General features: G+C 49.0%; 1 protein-coding gene across 1 annotated transcript; it reads right to left on the bottom strand.

Moving 5' to 3' along the window:
- On the bottom strand, positions 286–7,212 carry ALAS1 (5'-aminolevulinate synthase 1). The gene is made up of 10 exons (XM_021409717.1): positions 6,920–7,212; positions 6,144–6,350; positions 5,043–5,198; positions 4,733–4,955; positions 4,075–4,259; positions 3,276–3,455; positions 2,990–3,154; positions 1,651–1,919; positions 1,009–1,171; positions 286–571 (listed from the first exon to the last, which is right to left on the bottom strand). The coding sequence occupies exons 1-10, from the start codon at positions 7,116–7,118 to the stop codon at positions 411–413; spliced, it is 1,908 nt and encodes a 635-aa protein (XP_021265392.1). The 5' UTR covers positions 7,119–7,212; the 3' UTR covers positions 286–410.

The raw sequence follows: 21,182 nt of genomic DNA, 5'->3' as shown, positions 1-21,182 counted from the left end.
TAGATCCCTACAGAGCACAAGGATAAAGCAATGGGAAAGCAAAAGGGAGCACAGGCAGACTGAGAGCTTCCATGTAGAGGAACTGTAAGTATCTCAAGATCTTCTCTTTTCATAATAAGCTTATCCCTTGTAAAGAAGTAGGAAGGTGTTTTGGCTTACACTCATTGAAGAGACAGTGCTCTAGCTGGCAGTGTAGAGCACTTTTTATTCAATGGGATGCCCTTCTCACCACTGGCACTCCATCTTATGGAGCCCAAGCAGAAAAGGAATAAAAATACAACTGGACAGGAGCTCTAGAAATTTATTTTCAGAGCGTAGTGCTTCAACTATGATTAAAATGCTTAAGTAATTTAAAAATGCTACTGATTGGGTATGAGAACTAGATAAGAATAGGATTAACACTGTTACTTTCATGCACTGAAAGATACTAGTTTGCTCATGCCACTGAAGTAGGATTTTTCCCTTTCGCTCATCACTTCAAAATGTAGAGGTCTTCTGCAGAAGTTGCATTCAGCTGAAGAGTGTGGTTTCAGCTCCAGCCCCACATCCTTCCACGTAGCCAGCAGCTTTTCTGTTATAAACAAGTTCACCAAGATCACATCTCAGAACATCAGATTACTTCAGCCAAACACAAATGTCAGAATGCTTATTAGCCCAGGAAAGGAAGAGATACAGGAATTGTCAGAACAGTGTAATAGGGCTGCAGTCAATCTTTTCTCATTAAGGTTGTTTGGACAATGAACAAGCAGCCCCAGCAGCAGTGACTGGGTCAGAACTGGCCAGATATGGGAATGCAGTGGGAGTGCACAGTATTCTAGGTCAGTCTGCTGGCTTTCACTGCTCATGCTCAAAGCCAGTTAAGTGCACAAGTGCAGGACATGAAAGCTGCAGCGAGCATTATCCAGCTAATGCTATTTAAAATTTAATCATTTTCCAGTCTTATCTTTAAGATAAAGATTGCATAAGCAGCCCAGACTTTTCACCATACTGAAGCATGCATCCACTCACCAAGAAAGTAATTCATCATCTGAGGGGTGTGGTGAGGTGTAGGAGCAATACGTAGCAGCTCTTCTCCACGAGGAACCGTGGGGTAGTTGATTGCTTGGACATAGATGCTGTGCTGGCTCATCAGCTTGTCACAGATCTCTGTATTTTTAGCAGCATCCGCAACCTGAAGTTCCAAACTTGAAGTTTTAATACCAACCAGAATATGCAAGATAGCAAAGTTGTCAGCCCAACTTCACCAGCCACAGGAGTCAAACATGACAAGCCTTCCTTCTGCCCACTAAATAGAATACCCATCAGACATAGAAACTGATGAAAGCTTCCACTCTAGGGCCTCTGCAGCCTAAGCAGATAACTGCTTATACCAGAGTTCTTTTTACTGGCTTGTTCCTAGCCTCTATGCCTAACCTATACTTTTAGGCCGAGAGTTTCATACCCTATCATTTTGCTTTACAAGATTTACAGAGGGCTGAAGTCGATTTAATCACACCTTTATTCTTCCATCAAGAAAGGTAAGCCAGACTTATGGCAGATAAGTAGGACAGAGCTTGAACTTAATGAGTGTTTATTAATACTGGGAAACAATCTGATCATAACCACAGACACAAGCACCAGAGCTCTGTATCGGAGATCTTGAGTACTCACCCTTATTGGAATGATGTGACTTGGGCAGTGCACTACAGGAAGCCCTGCATCCATCAGCATTTGTCTCATGAGCTTCACATTGCGTTGGTGCTGGCGCCTCAAAACTTGGCCCTCAGCACTTTTCAGAGTTCGGACAGATTCCAGGGCACCAGCCAGGAGCATGGGGGGCAGGGACGTGGTGAAAATAAAGCCAGCAGCGTACGAACGAACAGTGTCTATCAGAGCACTCGTGCTGGAGATGTATCCTCCCACACAGCCAAATGCCTTACCTAAAAAACAGTTTACACATTAAAAATGTAAATAACCCAAGCTTATCCCTGCCACCTATCAGAATGGCTGGAACTACAGCCTTGGTTCTCCCTTGAAGGAATGAGTTATTTTGACTACAGAAAGTGCATGGCAGGCAACAATTTCAGGCCCTCCCTCTAATCTTGTCTGTACTCAGTACATGGTGCAGCTTTGTTTCTAAACCAATCCTGATAACATCTATTTAGTTCCTACATAGCAAGGACAGTTCAAGACCACCTCAAACACTCAGCTTCTGATGTGCGGGAAGACCCCAGAAGCACAATCAAGCACAGTCTTTGGTAGTGACCCGAGAAGATCAACACTAAGTCTCTCAGCAGATTTAAAGTAATCTGTTCCATAGATGCTGGAAATAGCCCACACTCCTAAGGAGCACGCATGGTGGTTAGTCTGTGTGATCAGTGTGTTACTTTCCAAATAGGGGGATGCTCTGGTACCCAAGCAGAGCCAGACATAAAACCAGGGTGTTGAGGGTTACACCCTAATGAAAACAGAAGTACAAGGCTGTAAGAGCTCAAGCCACAAACTTTCCTGTAAGCTGTATTTATGTTTCAGGAGCTGTTGTTTAAACAACTTTCGAATTTGCAGCAGTAAACTCACCGCCAAGCTTGCATTCTCCTCAGATAATAGCAGTTGCTTCAGCTCTTGCCAAGTCTTTTTACGTAACCCCCCCATCTCAGGTTTCTGGATTAGGAACACTCCATTTCACATAGAAGTACCATGTACAGAGCACTACCCTGCTAGCTTTCTCACCTGAATTGACTCAGGACTCTTTTTCCTAGCTAGTTTAGAACAAGAATGTCTTAAATCTTTTAGGGTAGCAAAGTAAGTAGCTTAACAAATGCTTTCCAAACTGGGACGTACTTAAATCCTTCGGGCTTTTTGAAAAATACTAACCCCTGCCCCCCCCACAAATCCTTAGCAAGTTCATTTGAATAGACAGATTTTGAGTTAACCCACTTAATTTGGCTGCTCAGAAGCTTTACTGCCTTAGAATAGGTAAGCTTCTGTGAAACTGCCAGGCTGTGCATACCAAGCGTTCCAGAGATGATGTCCATCTTGTGCATGACTCCATCCCGGTCCCCTATCCCACCACCTCGAGCTCCATACAGCCCCACAGCATGCACTTCATCCACAAAAGTGATTGCCCCATGCTCATGGGCCACATCACACAGCTCTTCCAGAGGGCAGACAGCACCTACAGACCAAAGCAGTAAAACACAGTTTACGATCCCCTGTACTCAGTTTGGACAAACATGACACTTCCAACCCTTCCTTTTAGACCCAAAATACAGATAGAGCAGCCTATGTCACCTTACCATCCATGGAGTGCACGGTTTCAAATGCAACAATTTTAGGGGTAGATGGATCAGACTTCTTCAATAGCTCTTGAAGATGGTTGACATCATTATGGCGAAATATGTGTTTGGGCACCCTGCTGTTTCGAATCCCTTGGATCATGGAGGCATGGTTTCCAGAATCAGAGTAGATCTCACAGCCTGAGGGAGCAACCCAGTTACACATCAAGTACAGAATGCATTAGCTAACGCCCAGCATCATTTTATATACCATAAGCACTCAAGCAGCAAGGATAGCATGTTCTAGAAAGTAATGCTCTCAATCAGAAGAGCAGATCATGAAGCAAAAATATTTAAGGTTTATATTAGGTGCTTAAACTAATACAAACTTGAGACTAAGGAAATACAGGAGGTTCTTCCAAGTCCTTAATATTTTATGTAAGTAACATTGTATGTAAGAACTTCTGAAGTCAAAGCAAAAAAGCAAACCCCTCCTGAAGGGATAGAGAAATTCACACCCCCAGGTGGGAGCACGCTGAATTCCTCCTGCCTGCTTCTCAAGTGGCATTTAAGTGAGGGAGCAGAAGATCCTGTGCGTTTTCTCCAATTCTTTCTGCAGTGAAGGACTCCTGGACCTCTGGCTCAGTACTATGATTTGTAGGAGCTGAACACAGCTTGAATGCAGCACTTGACAAAGCATACTTTGCTGGTTGGGTACAATGAATCCTCACTATATAGACAGCCACCTGGAAAGCATGCTGCCAGCTGCTTAGGACAGGGCTGAGCTTCGTGGTAAACACAAGATACAGTTTATTCTCACCTGGCAGCATTTTAGCAAGAGTGAAGAGGGTGGAATCATTGGCTACAAAGCAAGATGAGAACAACAAGGCTGCATCTTTTCCATGAAGATCAGCCAGTTCTTTTTCCAAGTCAACATGAAATTTGCTTGTTCCTGAAATATTTCTTGTGCCTCCTGCTCCAGCACCATGTTGTTTCAGTGTATCCCTACAAAGGGCCCAAAAAGATATATTAGTGATGTTAATATTCATCTGTGCAACAGATGTTCTCAGCAATATCCTTAAATCATCTTCTTAAAAAGGAAATAGGTGCAAAAAGCTGCTGTTAGCTTTAGAGGTCTTCGAACAACCTGCACAACTCAGGTTCACTGAACTAAAGAATCAGTTACTAGGAATAGCTGCAATATACCATCCAGTTTAACTGGTAGCATTTGGGGTTTCAGAGGAAAAATGAAAAAGAAATGGGGTCAAGGACTGACAAGTAAATCTTGCAGCCCTGGAATCAAATATTAAATTACCTACACTAGCTCAAGCGTAGAGCATAAGCTTAATTATACCAAGAACAACAACAGAAGCAGCTTATGTAGCATAGTGTAATCAATTCTTCAGAAGTCTTCTTACAGAAGCTTTTGCAGAGCACCTTAGCCTGTAGGCGTCTCTTAAGAATGCAGCCCTACTCACATCACTGCTCCGCACACGCGAGGATGACGACTCATGCCCAGGTAATCATTGCTGCACCAGACAGACACCTCTTTCTTGGTGATCAGGGAATCAGAGTAGTCATCTGCCATGGGAAAGATCTGTGCCTTTCGGTTCACCGTTTTGAATACTCGATAGGTATGATCTTTCTTCTTCTCATCTATCTTTTTCTCAAAGAACTGATCATACTGGAAGGTGGATACAGCTGAAATGAGACAAAGACTTTAGCACACGGGGAAAAAAAAAAGTCACAAGGGATCAGGCCTGCGCGGGTATTGCCAGATAATCTTACATTTTGGCAAGTTATCCTGAAGCAGATGAGACACACTTTCAGGTCTTTGCTTCAGCATAATATCCTTAAACTTCTTGAGCAAGCCACTCTGCTCTTCTCCCTCAGACTCAGTGTTCCTCACCACGGAATTAGTTGGTATTTTGGCAAATTCTTTACCTACAGATATCACAGTGAATTACAGAGAGCTAATCAGTTTGAAATAGAGGTATTTAAATTAAGTTGAATTCAGCAAGGTAAACTTTTAATAACTCCTCATTCTTTAGAGAGCGCACGCCTGAATTTACACACTCCTGCCAAATTCAGCTATTGCACTGGCTTGTAATTTGGATTAGAAAGGTTTTCATTTTTGTCCCATACAACACAATCACACCACAACACGTAACTTCCTTTCAATACATTTGGTTCATCGTGACTCAGAGCCCCATCCTACAGAGCTACAGCACTCATCTGAACGAGTTGGTACACAGCTAACTGAAGGCAGAGTTCTAGCTGGCAGCCTCCTTTCCACCTCCAGAACTTTGTTCTGTTAGTAGAGTTTTTTTTTTTAAACACTGCCACTAAAAAGAAAAGGAAGAAAACAGACTTCCTTTTGAGACAGATTGTAAGGTTTTACTGATAGTGGTGAAAAGCTTCCTCCTTGAAGGAAGGAAGCATCAGGATGGCAAGTCAGCCAACACCCTTTAGCTCCACAAAACAAAGAGCTGTTGCTCACTTGCTTTCCAGGTTAGATTTGTGCTGCTGTTTGCACAGTACCCTGATTCTTCTATCTCTGTATATACCACCCTTGTCTATAACAGCACTCTGGTAAAGTTCTCTTGTCCCAGCAACCTGCTTGGGTGAAAAAATAACTGATTCAAACACTTAGAACCAGGGTATCAAACTATGGCATACAAGATTTCTGCATGAAGATCACCCACGGCAATCACTGCACAATACTGCAAGCACACCATTAAATCTGCATTCTCCAACAACTTTTTATTGCAGTTTACCAAGTTACCCACACAAGGTATCCAGTGACTGCTACACTTGGCATGGGTTAGAGGAAAACAAACACCAAATGCTCTCAGAAGAAACAAATGCATCAGCAGACACAATACATACCTTTCCTGTCCACCTGCATTTCTTTCACATCCTCCTGCAGTTCCAAGCTGGCTTTGCAGAAGACATTGCTGCTCTTGTGGTTCATCTGAGCCGCCAGGAAAGGGCATTTTGTGGCAGAGCTCTGGCCAGCAGCAGCAGGTGGGTGGCCAGCAGGAGGCTGTGACCCACCTGCGTTCTGCTTGGCCACTTCTTTGGCATTTTTGGCCACTGAGGGGGGCACAGAGAAAAGAAAGCACTTCAGCTTCATCATTTTAACAGCTGTTTGAGCTTTTCTAGACACTTCTCTAGAAAGTCACATAGCACAAGTCATTCAGAGTTATTTAACTGGGCATTCACACACTATTTCTACAAGCGTGAAACCCCAGTAACACCTAAGGAACACCTGATTTAGGATGCTAGATACAGCACCATACCCTTCTGAGGTCAAAGTCCCTCATTTAACCCTAGAAAGGAGATTCTTACTCTTAGCACAGGTGTTTTCAGCCATCAGCACCTTCCCCACAAGCCTCAGCCCTTGGGGCCAGGACAGGCCCCCTCAAGGCGGGATACGGGACTGCCCCAGCCCATGCCAGCCTCACCTCCTGGCTCACTCACAGCTGCACCGACCCCACAGCAGAGCTGCCCCCCCCCCGATCGCACCCACGCTCAATGACCGCTGAGCCTTAAAGCATTAAGCAACCCTCATCTAGAAGCCGGCTGTTCGGGGAGCCTCCTCCAAGACACGTAAAGATCTGAAGGGCAGCGCGGTCCCCACACAGCGCCGGGCCCGTACTCACCCGGCTGGGCCGCGGGGGTCTCCTCCACTTGCTGCCCGCGGGCGGCGGAGGTGGCGAGGCCTCGGGCAGCGGCCGGCGGCGCGGCCTCCATCATTTTGGGACAGTGCTGGGCATAGAAGAGCAGGGAGGGCCCGGCCTTCTGCAGGAAGGCCTGCGAGACGCGGGCCATGAACGGGCAGCGCCGCACCACCGCCTCCATCCTTCCTTCTGCTGCTGCTGCTACCGCCGACCGGACGTGACGTCACACACCCCTCACCGCACCGCCAGCGAAAAGCGAGCAGCGTCCCAGCGGCCAGCGGCCGCCCTTATATAGCCCTGCCGGAGCCGCGCAGGCGCACTGAGGTCGATTTGTGCCCCGCCCTAAGGGGGCGGGGCGTGCTGAGGGAGGAGGCGGGGCTTGCACTGCGCTCGGGGCCGTGATTGGCCCCAGTGGCCTTGAGGGGCCGTGATTGGCACTAGTGGCTGTGAGGGGCCCCAGTGGCTCTGAGGGGGCCGTGAGGGGACCCCAGGGATGCGCTAGCGCGGTTGTGGCTGGTGGCTGCCGGATCCCGGCCCTCACGCTTTGCCTCCAACCGGCACAAATCTCACAGCTTCTCCCCAATCCCCCTCCATTTCCAAGGTGTGATGCCGCTGGTTTTGGTAATAAGGAGCACTCTTGTGAAAACAGCGCAGCAGCGTGTAAAATTGAGGCTGCGTCCTCTGGCTTGCAGTGAGCGTTAACGTTAGGGTTTTTTATCAAAGAATGCTTACAGGTAGTAACGAGAGAAGGAGCTCTCCGTGTAGACGTGGCCGTCCCGGCACTGTTGCTGTAGGGGATACGCCGACTGCTGAGGTGTGACAGGAATGGAGGAGAAGGGCAGCGATGCATTTCTTCCTCATCTTGCAAAACCTTGGCAGAAGGCAGACTGCGGCTGGCCCCGCCGCCTGTACCTTCCCCAGCCCCCAGGGGTTTGTGTTACACGCCTCAGCTGTTTGTATTTCACAAAATGTAATGGTCCGTGAGCTCCTGAAGCCTGAAGACCCCAGCTCTGGGTTTCAGATCACCGGCCTCCTGCATTCAACCATCAGCATCTGTCTCCTTACCCGGACGTTTTGAAGCACACCCGTTGTTTTTAAGCATGAGGGGACAATCAAAATCCTAACCTGCAGCTGTCTGAGAAGCATTTTTAAAGCACGGGGTTGATATCTCTGAACCTAGGGGAGTTCTTAGTTAATTTTATCTTAATGAATACCAGTTCTAAGGATGGAAATCCAGTTGCATATGCTGTATTTACATTCTGGTGATGGGATTTTTCCTTTTCCTCCCACTCCTTCCTTATCCAGTGACCGTGCTGCTTGGCTCAGGACAGAGGGAACGCTCGTTTCGCTGTAAGATGCACCAGAGAGGTGTTGTGCAAGCAGGCTGGCAAAAGGCTGTGGAGTGTGGAGCTCATCCCCGTGGACACCTGCCGCAGCAGGTTCAGTCCCACAACAATCTGATAATGCTGCTCTATCCTTCTTAATAGCAGCACCTCAGCTTGTTGCAAGGTTGAGGGATGAAGTGTGTTAGTCTGCTCTGTCGCTGGAATACAGAAACTCTTGGTTTTGTATTCAAGAGTGCACGTCAGGTTTGAAGCCTGGAGACCATCTGTGTTCTACTCAAACTTGATTCAAGGTTGGAAGCTGAGGCAGCAACCTTGGCTATGGTATAGAGGTCTCCAAGTGAAGCAGAGCTCTCAGCTTTGCTGTCAAGCTTTCTTGCAATCTGTGCTATTAATCAGATGTGATTATAACACTTCTTTAGAGCTTGGTTTTGGCGTATTTCTTTAACCTTGCACATGACAGGAGTTGCGCAGAGCTAAACAGCAATGGAATGACATTAACTTGACCCTTGTCTTGGACGGTTACTGGAGGAATGTGTCCTTGTCAGTGCACAGAGATTATTTTGAACTCCAGGACCAAGAAAACGGGGGTGAATCCAGTGGAAAAAGGTAAAGGGTGTCTTTTCAGCACTGACCTTATTGCCAGACCTTACATGTCGAAAGTGAAGCAAATACTACTAAAGCTGCCATTAATTAAAACTTATTAGGGTTTCGACGGATTAGTTTCGTGGTATGTAATTGTGGCAATGTATTACTATCATCCTACAGGGCTAAGGAGAAACTCCCTTGGACTGTCACACAACCTCCCTTTGCCACACTCCAGAAAGAGGATTTGGGGACTGCACCTTTGGGCTGAATGAAGAACAGAGAGCTCATCCCTGGCTTCCATAGCCTGCCCTGGGGAGCGGGTGGGTATGGGAGACTGATTTCTGTAGTTGTCCATGAAGAGCTGCTGTGAAAGATGGGCTCTTTCATGATGCTGGTTTACCAAACAGCCTCCGGTGGAAGTTAGCTTCGGTACTTCCCTCCTGTCTCTCTTCTGTTGAGCAAGTTTTCCCAGAATTCCCAAAAGCAACATTGGATGCACAGTACATTTCCTTCACTCAGTCCCACATCTGTCAGCAATTAGCTCCTTTCTTAGAATTTTAAGGGGTTTTATGCTTTTGAGGGATCATTTAGACACTTCATGAGAAAAGCAAGAGCCGAAGCCTCTCTGTACTCAGTCTGTGCAAACCATAGTGTATAACTGTACCGCTAGCAACATTTAATCCCTTTTTCCCACTTCTCCACCCAGAGCAATGCACATTCCTCCTTTTTTCCCACCCAGTTAGTATCACGAGAGGGCAAGCCAGAAAAACAACCCCCCCCTCCCCACACACAAGCCACGCTCTATATTGAGATCTGAATTTTCTAAGGGAGTGGATGTGATCTTGACATCTGGATTAAATCCAGACTCAAATTCCAGGCTCAGATCTGGGAATTCCACTTCCAGTGCTGAGAACAGCAGTTCTTGGAGAACTTAGTTTACCTTTTAAGGCAAAATTCGAGGGTTGCGAGAGTAGTTGCATAGCGAAAATTCCTCCCGTGCTGAATTTCTTTAGCAGATTTTCCCCATTTGGATCCAGTGCCCTCCATGTGTTTCTCACAGGACAGAAGAGGAAATCTCACTTATCTCCAAGACCAAGCGCCTGAGTGCTCCTTATATTAGGGGCCAGGAAGGAAGGACAGAGGCGAGAGGGCAGGGAAAAGACTTTGCTCTGAGGTCACAGCTTTCTCCAGCTCTCTGTAATCTGAGTTTCCAGAAAGCAGTTCCAGATCCCTGAAGCAGATAGTTTGGCCCTATCTGTACTGGAAGGACAGTTAGCAGGGGAGAGAAAGGTGTGTGTTACTTCTGTATCTGATGAGAGACACTCAAGTCACGCTTGCACAGTGGAGCATCTTTGCTACACCATGCAGCACTAGTGAGATACAATCACTGCTTGCACCTGCGTTAGTGTGGGCATTGGCATGAAGGTGGGTGTCAGAGCAGAGATGGGAATGGAAAGGTCCTTGAAAACAAGAAGTCAGTACACACTAATGGAAATGGCCTGATGGGGCTTTGGGGCTGCCTCTTTTAAAGCAATGTCAGTGTTAAGGCTTCTGTGTCAAGCAGAAGATTGCTGGAAATCAAGGACACACCTTGTTCTGCCCTCCTTATCCCATATGTATCACCTCTCTGACATCTACCACATGCCAAAGCCTCTTCTGGGCAGACGGAAATGATGTGGTTTAAAAAGGCTGTCACCTTAAAATGGTGCAGCACATCCACCTGCTGTGCTACTTATTGTGGTTGTTCCTGCAAAGGCTTATGCTTTTCTCATGCAAATCTGCCCATCTCCCAGTGTAAGTGTGGTGCCTCCTGCCCACTGGCCTCGCTCTGCTCCTTTGCAATAGCTCTGGTTGCTAAACCTTTGGGGTGCAATACTTATTTTTCCTCTGAAGATTACAGATAAGCTAGAAGACATTGATAGGGTATTAAAATGAGAAGAATGTCAGCAATAGAGGAGAAGGAGTCAGCGCTGAAGTAACAAGGAAGGAAATTATCATATCTCCAAACTGTGAGCTGCAATCCAGAGAAACTGCAACACATTTAGGTTATCAGAGTGCATGAGGCTTCCACCCCTCATTTGCCTTTGTACCGAACTCGTCCAAATGCTGGCGAATGCTCTGTTTGCACTGCCTTACAAACAAGCTTAGTCACGCAAAGATCTGGGCTCTACTTCCAAGGCTCCCGACCATTCTGCCTGCCAGGTGGCAGTGTCTGGACTGGGAGCAGTACCAGTGAGCTCCAGCCAGGAGGGCTGGGGATGGGAGGTTGCGTGAGGTACTGCGACCCAGCCAGCGTTTTCTGCATGTAGGTTATTTGACCCGACGGTTTTCGGGTGGTTTGAACTCCATTCCAGCTGGGATTTTTAGTGTTCGGAGGAGCAAGTTTTGGAGGCTCTGACTTGGTGTGCCGAGCAAACCAAGCCTTGTTGGGTGTTGGCTCGGTGGTGGTGATGGTTGGAGTCTTGAATGTCTTCTTTCAGGAACTGCTCCACTTCTTGGGGTGAGATGCATGTGGTTTCTCTTGTAACTATGCATTGCTCCAGCCCTGGGTGAGGGAAGATAAAAGCTGATTCGAGGAAACATCCTAGAAGGAGATGGAAGTGCAAACATTGTGCAACAAACAAGCTGAAAGGAATCAGCTATGAAATGGCAAAAATCAAACACAGTTAAGTCATTCTCTTTACTTTCACGTCCAATTTCCCATGTTGAAGTGGTTGTAGGGGAAAACCAAGGGAGACTGGGGAGTTGTGTGCATTGCTGGCTTAGCAATGGATCATTTAATCAACATTTGTGCTGTGGCTGTCAACGGTTTATGGGCGTTCATCCCAGTTCCGTGACGAATGGGACGGGGGACCCACGGGCCCACGCCCCCGGAAAAGGGAAAAGGGGTAAGGAGATGGCCCTGGGAGCAAAGAACAGCGGCAACAATCTGAGGAGAAACAAACTAATTTACTAAATAAGATATCGGAATGCAAAACAACACACTATAATACAATATAATTACAATTGGAGCTGATAAATCCAATACAGAGAGAGAGAATGTCCCAAAATCAAGGTAGGCCCTACTCTACTACCGACGATAAGATGGCTGGAGAGCGAGGTGCTGCCAGGACAAGAGATGGGCGGAAAAGGGACGAGGTCTCGTGATCTGCAAGTTTTTATACTGCAAGCTTTTATCTTTTCCCTCTGGCCGGAAAAATGGTAACAGAGGAGCAAAGTACCGTGGGGAATGTAGTAGTCCTTCTCTTCTGAGAACCAGGTACATTCACTACATGATGTTATGATGCGGAACCAATAACTGAAAATCACAAAACCATGACAGTGGTTTTACACAGAACCCTATTCATCCCACAGAGCTTTTATATACATCAGAAAATCTAGTCTCTTTGGACTTGCAGCACTTTGCCCAAGGATTCCTGCTGCCATCCCACGAGCTCCTAGTAGAACGGGAGTGTGGTTGTGATGTGACTTTTAAAGACCTCTGATCTTAGCAAGTCTGTGCTTCAAAGCTGAACCTAAAAAAAAAACAAACCCACAATTCCGAGTTCATGTTCTTAAAATGTTGCATCCTGCTCCTAGTGTGAAATTTTATGACGTGCTTGTTTATATATCTGTATTTTTAAATCAATGATAGTACAGGAGATCCCTCCTGAGACACCCCACTGTGCAATGATAAAGGCTGACCCATCAGTCTAAGCTTCCCTCCTGGCTCAAACAGGGAGAAGGGACTGAGCCTTGAGAGAATATGGCGGGGAGGGGTGATGCCTCTACATGGGGAGGAAATTTGGGGTGACAGGTAACCGACTCTCTCCAGACAACAGCAGCACTAACAAACTGCACATTGCTATTACTGGGATGCTAGGGCTGAAGTGGTGCCTATCAAAGCATATTAGGATAATTAGTAGTGGATATTAGGAAAAAAATTATTGAGAATGTAATCAGTCACCGGAAAAGGCTTCTTAGGGAGATGGTTGATGCCTCGTGCCTGTCCACGTTTAAGAAGCATTTGGATAATGCTCTTAATGATATGTTTTAATTTTGAACCAGCCTCCAAGGAGTCTGATAGTTGGAATCAATGGTCTTTATAGGTCCATTCCAATGGAAACCTATTATATTCCATTCCATTCCATTCCATTCTTTAACAAGTGGGGAGGTGACTGCCAAGCAGCCCTGACATCAGCCATGAAACAGAAGCCGCCAGCTCCAACACACAAAGTGGAGCCAACCCTCTGGATCCCTATACTATGTTGTGTTGATGTCCAGAAGGTCTTTAAAGCTGGCACAGTGCCTGGAATTGCACTTTGGCTGGAGGGACGGGGGGAGGCACAGAAAGGGAGTGTGCTGCTGAACTGCATGGGAGAAGAGGGGATGAGCTCTGGGTTCCCCTGCGAGCCCTTGGGATTGCAGCTCGCCCCATGCTGCCTGTGCTCTCTGTACTGCTGCCTCCAAAAAGTGATGACTTTTCATATGTTCCCTTCAGTTTGGTTCCCAAAACCACATCTCCTTCACAGCAACCTCCCTGTTAAGATGTATTTACTGTGAAGGATGATGAGATTTTGAGCAAGTAAGTGAGATTTAAAGCTCCAATTACAAGAGGGAATAAACTAGAACTGCTTCCTAAGCTTGTGTCTTAATTGGAAGAAGTGATTGCAGTACATACTTCCCAAAGCCCTTGCACCATCTCCTGGGCTTGTTTAGCCAGTGACCTGGTTTTCGTGGACCGACCTTGTGGCACTGCAGTCCCTCATCCAGCTGCACTTGGATCAGGGGAACAATGCACAGCGGAGCGGTGATGCATACGGCTGGAGCTCAGTTCCTCTGCTAGTCGAGGTTTCTCTGGGTAGAAATACAGTTTTATGTCTATTTGGCAGCTTTTCTGCTTGCTCCTTGTTCGGGTTGAGTCATATGCAGCTACATCCGAGCTCTGGTGCTGTCAGTTGTGCACAGTGCTGAACACAATGCCTTTGGGGGTGGCAGCGAGCACAAGTGACACCTTAATAAGGGTCTCTGCAGATGTGGCTTTGGTACTAAGCTGCCCCCATCTACCACCATTGCTGGCTTGGGGCTTATTACTCACACATCCCTCCTTTGAGAGCACTATTTTTAATGTTCCTCCTCTGCGTGAGTGCTCTGAAGCCCTGCTCAGTTTTGCTGTCTCTGCTGATGGTGGCTGCCCAGGTGGGAGAAGGGGGACTTGAAAGCTCAGTCGACATGATCTCAACTTATCTCTTCATGGTGGGGGGATGCAAGCAGATCATGGCATTCATAGTGATCAAGCGTGGATGCAAAACGCTGCTGGAGGCAGAGCAGGTCACCTGTTCTCCCAGGTGTCAGCCAGCCATGCCTGTGTGCTCAGCTGCCACCCCACTGCAGAGGGGCTCCCTGCAGCACCAGGAGGTGTGGGGAGGGCTGGAGTCAGGGTAAGTACAGCATGGGTGGCTGGGGCTCAGGACTCAGCACGGCTCCTCTGTTGGAGCCCAGCTCTGCCTGTCCCAGGCTGGTTTTTCTCCAGACTCTCCCCTGTGACAGGCTTACACTGGTGTGGTTTGGGTGGTGGCTTCCTCGCAGGGGACAGGGACAGCCCGGTGCACGTGCTGGCCAGGAGCAGGCTGGGCAGAGCAGCCACTGCCACCAAACAGGATTTGTCCTCATATCTCCAGGGGTTAGGCTGGAGTGTGGCATTCCCTCCACCTGCTCGTTGGCTTAATGAGCTGCCTTATCTGTCATCTTCCCCATGGCAGATGGGGGTCTCTTCAGGATTAATTAAGGATCATAACTGTGACCTACTTACCAAGCCACTGCTATTGCTACTGGAGCTCCCTAAGCTGCCAGCCTGCTTGAGGGAGCTTCTTCCCCTGCTCTGCTCTGGTTACTGGCTCTGTGCACCCTGTCAGCACTGTGCTGAGCCCCAGATGGACTCCTGTTACATCCATGTCCCTAACAGACCCTCGCCTTACCCTTGGGTAGGTAACTGCAAGCTTCCTGCCTGCAGTGCACGAGGTATGGGGATTAGAGCTGTTGGCCTGCATCTTTCTTAGCACTGTTTTCGTTTGGGAGCAGGGGCTTGAGGGTGGGCAGAGGTCAGCTGCAAGATGAGAGAGGGTGGGCGGTGAAAAGTGGCTCGAGACCATCTAGTTCTGCTCTACCAGATCCTAAATCCTACTGATGCTGAAGGGCTCTCCCCAGGTTTTCCATCTCTCAGGGCTACTCAATTCCTTCTTGTTTCCAGCTTGTGCATCATTGCAGCAAGCCTTTGGGAGTAAAGGAGCAGAACTGCCTAGAGACTGAGAAAGTCAAGCTCTGCTAACCCTCTTGTTACCTGCCAGATTTTCAGGCAGAGCACTGTTCTGGATGGGAATAACTCAGTGGTTTGCTAAAACAATTCCCTTCCTTCAGCTGGGGATGGGTTGCTCCACCGTGGGGACTTGTCCCCTCCGCATTCTGTTCTCTCCTTCCCTCCCTTCATTGCTCATTCGATGAGAGCTCGTTGTGTGCAGCAGATTGAATCTCAGGCAGCGTGGGCTCCCTGCCACGTGCATAGGGCTGCTCATGGCACGTTTGCTGCTCATGTGAGGAGGGCTTGTGCACCCGAGCCTCTCCTCAGTCCCCCCATGGAGCTGGTCCTCAACCAGTCTGACATTCCGTGCAGGGTCCAATGGTCTCCCTGGTGGGACCCAAGCAGCTCCCACTGCTTTCAGATGGGAAGAGCTGGCTGTCAGGCTGAACGAGACCCCTGGGAAGCAGCACTTCGCTTTGTCCTCAGATACAAGCACAGAGGGGGAATTGCTTGGCTTTTCTTCTCTGCCTCGGAAAAAATCTCTCATGTTCCAGTGACCTGCTTATTATGTAGGTCATTGCCAGCTGGAAGGAAGAAAACAGTTTCAGAAGTAGGAGAATTCTAGCAGGACTCCTCCACTGAGCAAGTCTTTCTGGAAAAGCACGGAGAGTTGTGGCAGACAGCCTGGCCTTTCCCCCTCCACTGCTCTGCCCAGGGTGATGGAGGAGGGATGCGTGCTGCCCTGAGACTGGGCAGACTGCCCAGGGTCTGGTGTACCCTGGGATGGGGGAACGATGCACGAAGGCAGACAGCAGGGCTCAAGTCTACTCGTGGTCTGGGGTTTTTGTCTTTTAATGAGCTTGGTTTCGGTAATTAGGAGGTCTGTTCTGCCAGCCATGTGGCTGCATGGCAGAGTCCTGAGCTGGGGAGCAGTCCGTGCTGGGAGATGGGACAATCCTGCTGGGGTGAAAAGGGGACGTGGAACAAGCAAACGCCTCTGGGTGCCAATGGTAAAACTGGGACCCAAACCAAAACTCAGCACTGTGCTGGTGCTGTTAGCCTGGGGCTGCTCCACTTTGCACACAGCAGAGCTGACACTTTGTGATACCCACAGAGGAGAGGAGGCCCTCAGCGCGAGCTGTCACCTACAGCAGGGCAGATTGCTGTGGGGCTTAGAGGAGGTTTGATGAAGTCCAGCTTCACTCGTACTCACCTCTGATGCAATACTCCTCACTATCCTCTCTTTTTTCCCAAATCCCCTAAATATCAGCTGGCCTGGAGACACCCTGTGACCTGGCTGCTTCTTGCTTGGGGAGGTGTGTGCACTGCCATGCAGCCTGCTTCCAAGGCAGCTGAGAAGTCTCACACAAGATGTAGGACTAGGATAAGTTCCTAGTGCAAGACCTTCTCAGTAGGACAGGGCATGGGCAGGGCGCCCTGGGGCTGTCACATTGGCTCGGTGGATCCGTGCATGATGCAGATGGCAAAGGGCTGGCACTGTCACATACTCACGGTGAGAACACGGAGGAACGCTATTATCTTTGCTCGGAGGAAGGATTTGATTAGAAACTGTCTCATAAATGTGTGGTTATTGAATGAGTTGCTCATTTACTATGTATGAGCCATCCCCACAAACGTGCCGAGTGCATCTGTCCTTGGCAGGGATGCAGCTGCTCTGAAGGGAAGCAGATGAGCCTTCCTCGTCACAAGGCTTTCCTCATCGAGACTTTTCTGAATTGTTCCCTGCATGGAGCAATTCTCCAACAATATTCAATACAACAGCAGGGGTGAATCAAGCAGACCTTATCAACGCTGCCCTATTTTTAACTCTTCTTGGTTTATATTTCAAAGCAGGCTTCAAATGCACCGTGCCACAGGGCACGGCGATGCTTCTAGCACAATTGGTGGCCACAAAGAGCTAGCTGCCCAGGAATGCATTGTATGGGCTGGGGAGAACCTCCTGTTCCCAACATCTCCAGCCTCTCTGCGGCTTATTTCCACAATATGAGAGAACTTAACAAAAGAATGGCTGGGCTGTGAAACAAATCAGTTTAACCACCGCAAGGCTGAGCTTGCTTATGTCTGTCTCATTGCCACCAGGAGTGGCAATTTACGGCGAGGCCATAAATTTAATGAGATGAGGTGCCTTAACTCAGGTTCTCAAGCCCCAGCAGGGAGGCTGGGGCTCTTGTACCCACTCGGGAAGCATCTGGTGTTGGTGTGGATGAGAGACAAGGCTAGGTGGCCCTTGGGCTTCTTGTGAAGGAGGAGCTGGCAGCAGTTGGCACAGTCTGGGGCTCTGTGTAGCTCTGTTGCATGAGCACGTTGCTTATTTGCTCAGCTTTTGTTAGCTCAGATCCAGATAAGTCGCGATGTTGTTTAATGCAGGTTTTCGCCCAAACCACAGGACAGCAGTTTAACGGTTGCTGTGGCCTCAGACGTTGCTGAACCGTTGTGGCCATGCACTGCTCAGTTGTCCACACACCTCCAAGTAAAGCAAGCAGGCTGCCTTCCCCACCGAGCCTTCACTGAGGCTTAATGAGAACCACACAAAGCCTTCGGGATCACATCTCTCCTTAGCCACTGCCTTCTCAGTGAGCTCAGCCCAGTGTGGCCACAGCAGCTTGGATTGGGACCGTGCCTGCACAGGGGACCTGCTGCAAGCTGTGTTCACAGGCTTGGTGCTTGGTGGTGTTGCTTTCTTCAGGGACGGATAGAAATAAATGCTCGCTGATCTGCCTAGCCTGGAATGGGCTGCGCTGCGGGGAATAATTGACTCCAAGAACAAAGTGGATGTAAGGACAAGTCCGTGCAAGGGGACTGCCAGGTGGTTTTTAGCCTGCAGCACCATTCTGTAGGACCTGCAAAAAGTGAGCCGGCACGCCTTCTGCACTGCCCCTGTTAGCACCTGAAAATCACCGATCGCTTATACACTGGCCTGTGCTAGAGGGAAACAGTTCAACAGGGACTAGAAGCCTTGCTTTACAGCAGTCAGGCACTCAGACATGCCCTCAGGTGGCTCCCAAGCTCACGTTGTTCAGTGCCCTTTGTGGCTCTTGTGTGTCAGGCACCCACAGGTTTGACCCTCTGTGTGCTGCTCCTTGCCTGGGTGGCTGCTCCACGCTGGCTTCTGTTTTCTTTTTCCTCTAACATCCCGACCCTGGCCTCTGATGTGTATGTCAGGAAGTGGCTGCTGTTGGCTGGTGGGGGGCTTCTTGTGCTATCTGCATGGTGTTAGAAACAGAGGTGGCAATGCCAGAACCCCACATCCAGTAATGAGCAGGTCCCGAGAACACAGTGGGTAGGCTCAAGTTGGGGGATACGGGGTCTCTGTCTGAAATGCTCCTTTAGGGTTCCCACCATCCATCAGGAAATATGTAGATGTGGTACTTAGGGACACAGCTTAGTGATCAGTACTGCTGGTAGGTGGATGGTTGGACTAGTTGGTCCTAGAGGTCTTTTCCAACCTTCATGATTCTGTGATTCTAAGAGCATCATACAGTCTATCAGCCCACCTCCCTTGTAGCAGAACAGACCAGGGCAGGAGAGTCTTGAGGAGGCAGAGAAGCTTTCACAGCCCTCTTTTGCTGAGTGACATCGTATGTGGGGACAAGAAAATAGCCCAGTGTCCCAGCATGAATCAGCCATCCATTCACACACAGCTTGCTTCGCCAGTGGTGCCAGGCGGTCCTGCAGGGAGACGGGCTGCAGGGATGAAGGGCTGGCTCTGCCTGTGACAGGGTGTGTTGTGCTGGGCACTTGTAAGTGTTCACGAGAGAAGAACCAGATTCCACATCTGGACTGAAGAGCTTTGCCTGTGTCCAGGCATTCAGAGCTGAAGGTCTGGTAGCTAGCTCTAAAGAGCTCACGCTGTGGGTTTGGAGGCTCGTCTGCATCTCTGGGAATTGAGATGAGCTACAAGCAAGAATTTTCTGATCTGATGCCTTTTCAGATTTGGTATTGCAATATTGCCTGTGAAAGGAGTTTTGCTGGACTATGACATGGTTGCCTATTGGCCTCCTTTTCCAGCTGCTTTAAGCTGAGCTTCAGAATGACACATGGCTGTACTGGTGCACAGGTGATGGCTGTGCCTGCGTTACAACCCTGCCCTGTGTTTCTCCAAGCTTATCAGCTGGGAGTCACCACGTGTTTATTTACAGCATGCATGCAAACCATAGGAATGCAGGTACCGGTGTTTGCAGAGCAGAGGCAGAGCAGCTGCAGTCTCTGGAACTGATCACCCTCTCCCGAGGAAACCAGTGGGATATCTCAGTGCATTCACCTCACCTACTGCCTTAGCCACAGCCATGGCTCTGCCCAAGGTCTGTGCTTGGTGCCATGTCACGCTGAGCAACCACACCTGCTTGTGTTAGAGCTTACAGTGTGCCCGGCACCAGGAATTTTGCCTTATAATTATGTCACCTGAAGGTGAAGGCCTATCTTTACGACAGCAGTGAACCATTCCTAAACGAACACGTATAAAGCGGTAAAATCATGCTTTTGCTGCTCGGTTGAAGCTGTGCTAGCAAGGCAGCCTGCTCCACAGGCGGGGCAGATGCTCAGTGCAACCGTGAGCTAAGGCCAGAGGCAGCAGAGCAGGTGGGCACAGGTTGCTGGGCCAGCACAAAGCTGTCAGGAAGCTTTGTTTGTAATTACAGCGAGTAAGCCGTGATGGATGTTTCTCAAACTCCCCTTCTTCGGGTCATTTTTACCCATGATATCACCAATTGCAACACCAGCGTGACTCATCCCACGCATGGGATTTATCTGAGATGCCTGTTTCACCCGAGGCTGGACTGTTTGTTTGCACAGGGTGTTGTAACCCTGCACAAACAAGGAGCAGGGCAGCCCAGAGCGCAGTGTCTGCTCTCACTGCGGGCAGTGCTCCGCTGCTGGGGCTCATGAGGGACAGAAGGAAGAGATTTGGGGAGCAAGGATGAAAAATCCCACCACACCAGGTGGGGAGGTCTCACTTTGCACCAACAAAACTCACATACTCGGTAAGAAGCACAGTGTCACACCTTGATTCTCAGCTCACCGTGCGCTGCTAATGCGTCAGACCACAGATCCGTGCAGGAGATGCTAAGAGGTGTCTGTGTGTGGGTGCTGTGCTCACGCAGCCCCTGACACAGCCCAGCACGTAGCAGTGCCACTGAGCCCACTCCCCATGGGCCTCCCAGCCCTTGGGTTGCCTCCAGAATGAGATAGACCGCTCTGCATCATTTGGAAAAAAACACTTCTTTCACATCAGCTGGTGTCGTGTGCCCGCTGTGGGCAGCATCTGCCTGCCCTCTAACATCTCGGGCAGCCTATCGCGCTGCAGTAAAGCTCGCTGGTCGTTACAGCACCCTGGCTGAAAGGCATAAGGTTTCCTCCTGGCTGAGCATGCAGTCAATAGCTTGCATTTCTGACGCCCTTTGTCACGGAGTAAGTATTTATATCAACTACACAGTGCTGTAGGTTCTTTCCTTGAAGGTCAGGACAGCTGACGATAAAATTGTGTAACCCTCCCTGTGCCAGCCCCTTACTGTACATCTGCCATTTCCAATAACTGATTACTCATTAGGAAGATACCCTTGGATGATTTGGCAGAACTAAGCGCTTCCGACCCTAATTGTTCAAGAAGTTGACTTCATCTCTCCTGGGGGGGGGGGGGGAGGCACATATGGGGCCCTTTCCCTCTGCCTTCTGGTTCTGACCCTTTGTGGCACACTCAGCTGGGTGATGAGCACTGTTTCTGCGCAGCAAGGAGAGCAAAGCGCTGGGTGCTCTCAGCATGGAGTTCTCCTCCACCCTGGAATCAGGCGCTGGTGCTCTTTGGGAGAATGCAGCGTGCAGAAAGACACGTAATAAAAATAACAGGAGCTGGAAACAAGCAGCCTGGCACCTCAGCTCTAATTATAACAGCGCCCAGCCGCTGCCCACGCTTGGCAGAGGCGTTCCGTGAGCGAAGCACCCAGCTCGAAGCAGCCCTCCCCCGGGGGAGCGGTGCCATCCTCGCGCTGGTTGGCACAGGGAGTCCCTTGCGTGGGACAAG

Source organism: Numida meleagris, chromosome 11, assembly GCF_002078875.1.
Source record: "Numida meleagris isolate 19003 breed g44 Domestic line chromosome 11, NumMel1.0, whole genome shotgun sequence".
NCBI lineage: Eukaryota > Metazoa > Chordata > Aves > Galliformes > Numididae > Numida > Numida meleagris.
The sequence above is the reverse complement of the archived record's forward strand: the minus strand, read 5'-3'. Positions and strand labels throughout refer to the sequence as shown.

What these genes read in the sequence shown, in the direction of transcription:
- ALAS1 (XM_021409717.1), bottom strand. Translation starts at nt 7,118, where the DNA reads ATGGAGGCGGTGGTGCGGCGCTGCCCGTTCATGGCCCGCGTCTCGCAG. An exon ending in GACCCCCGCGGCCCAGCCGG is followed by an intron (nt 6,351 to 6,919) that starts GTGAGTACGGGC and finishes TGCCCCCCTCAG; the next exon opens with TGGCCAAAAATGCCAAAGAA. An exon ending in CGCGTGTGCGGAGCAGTGAT is followed by an intron (nt 4,260 to 4,732) that starts GTGAGTAGGGCT and finishes GGCCCTTTGTAG; the next exon opens with GGATACACTGAAACAACATG.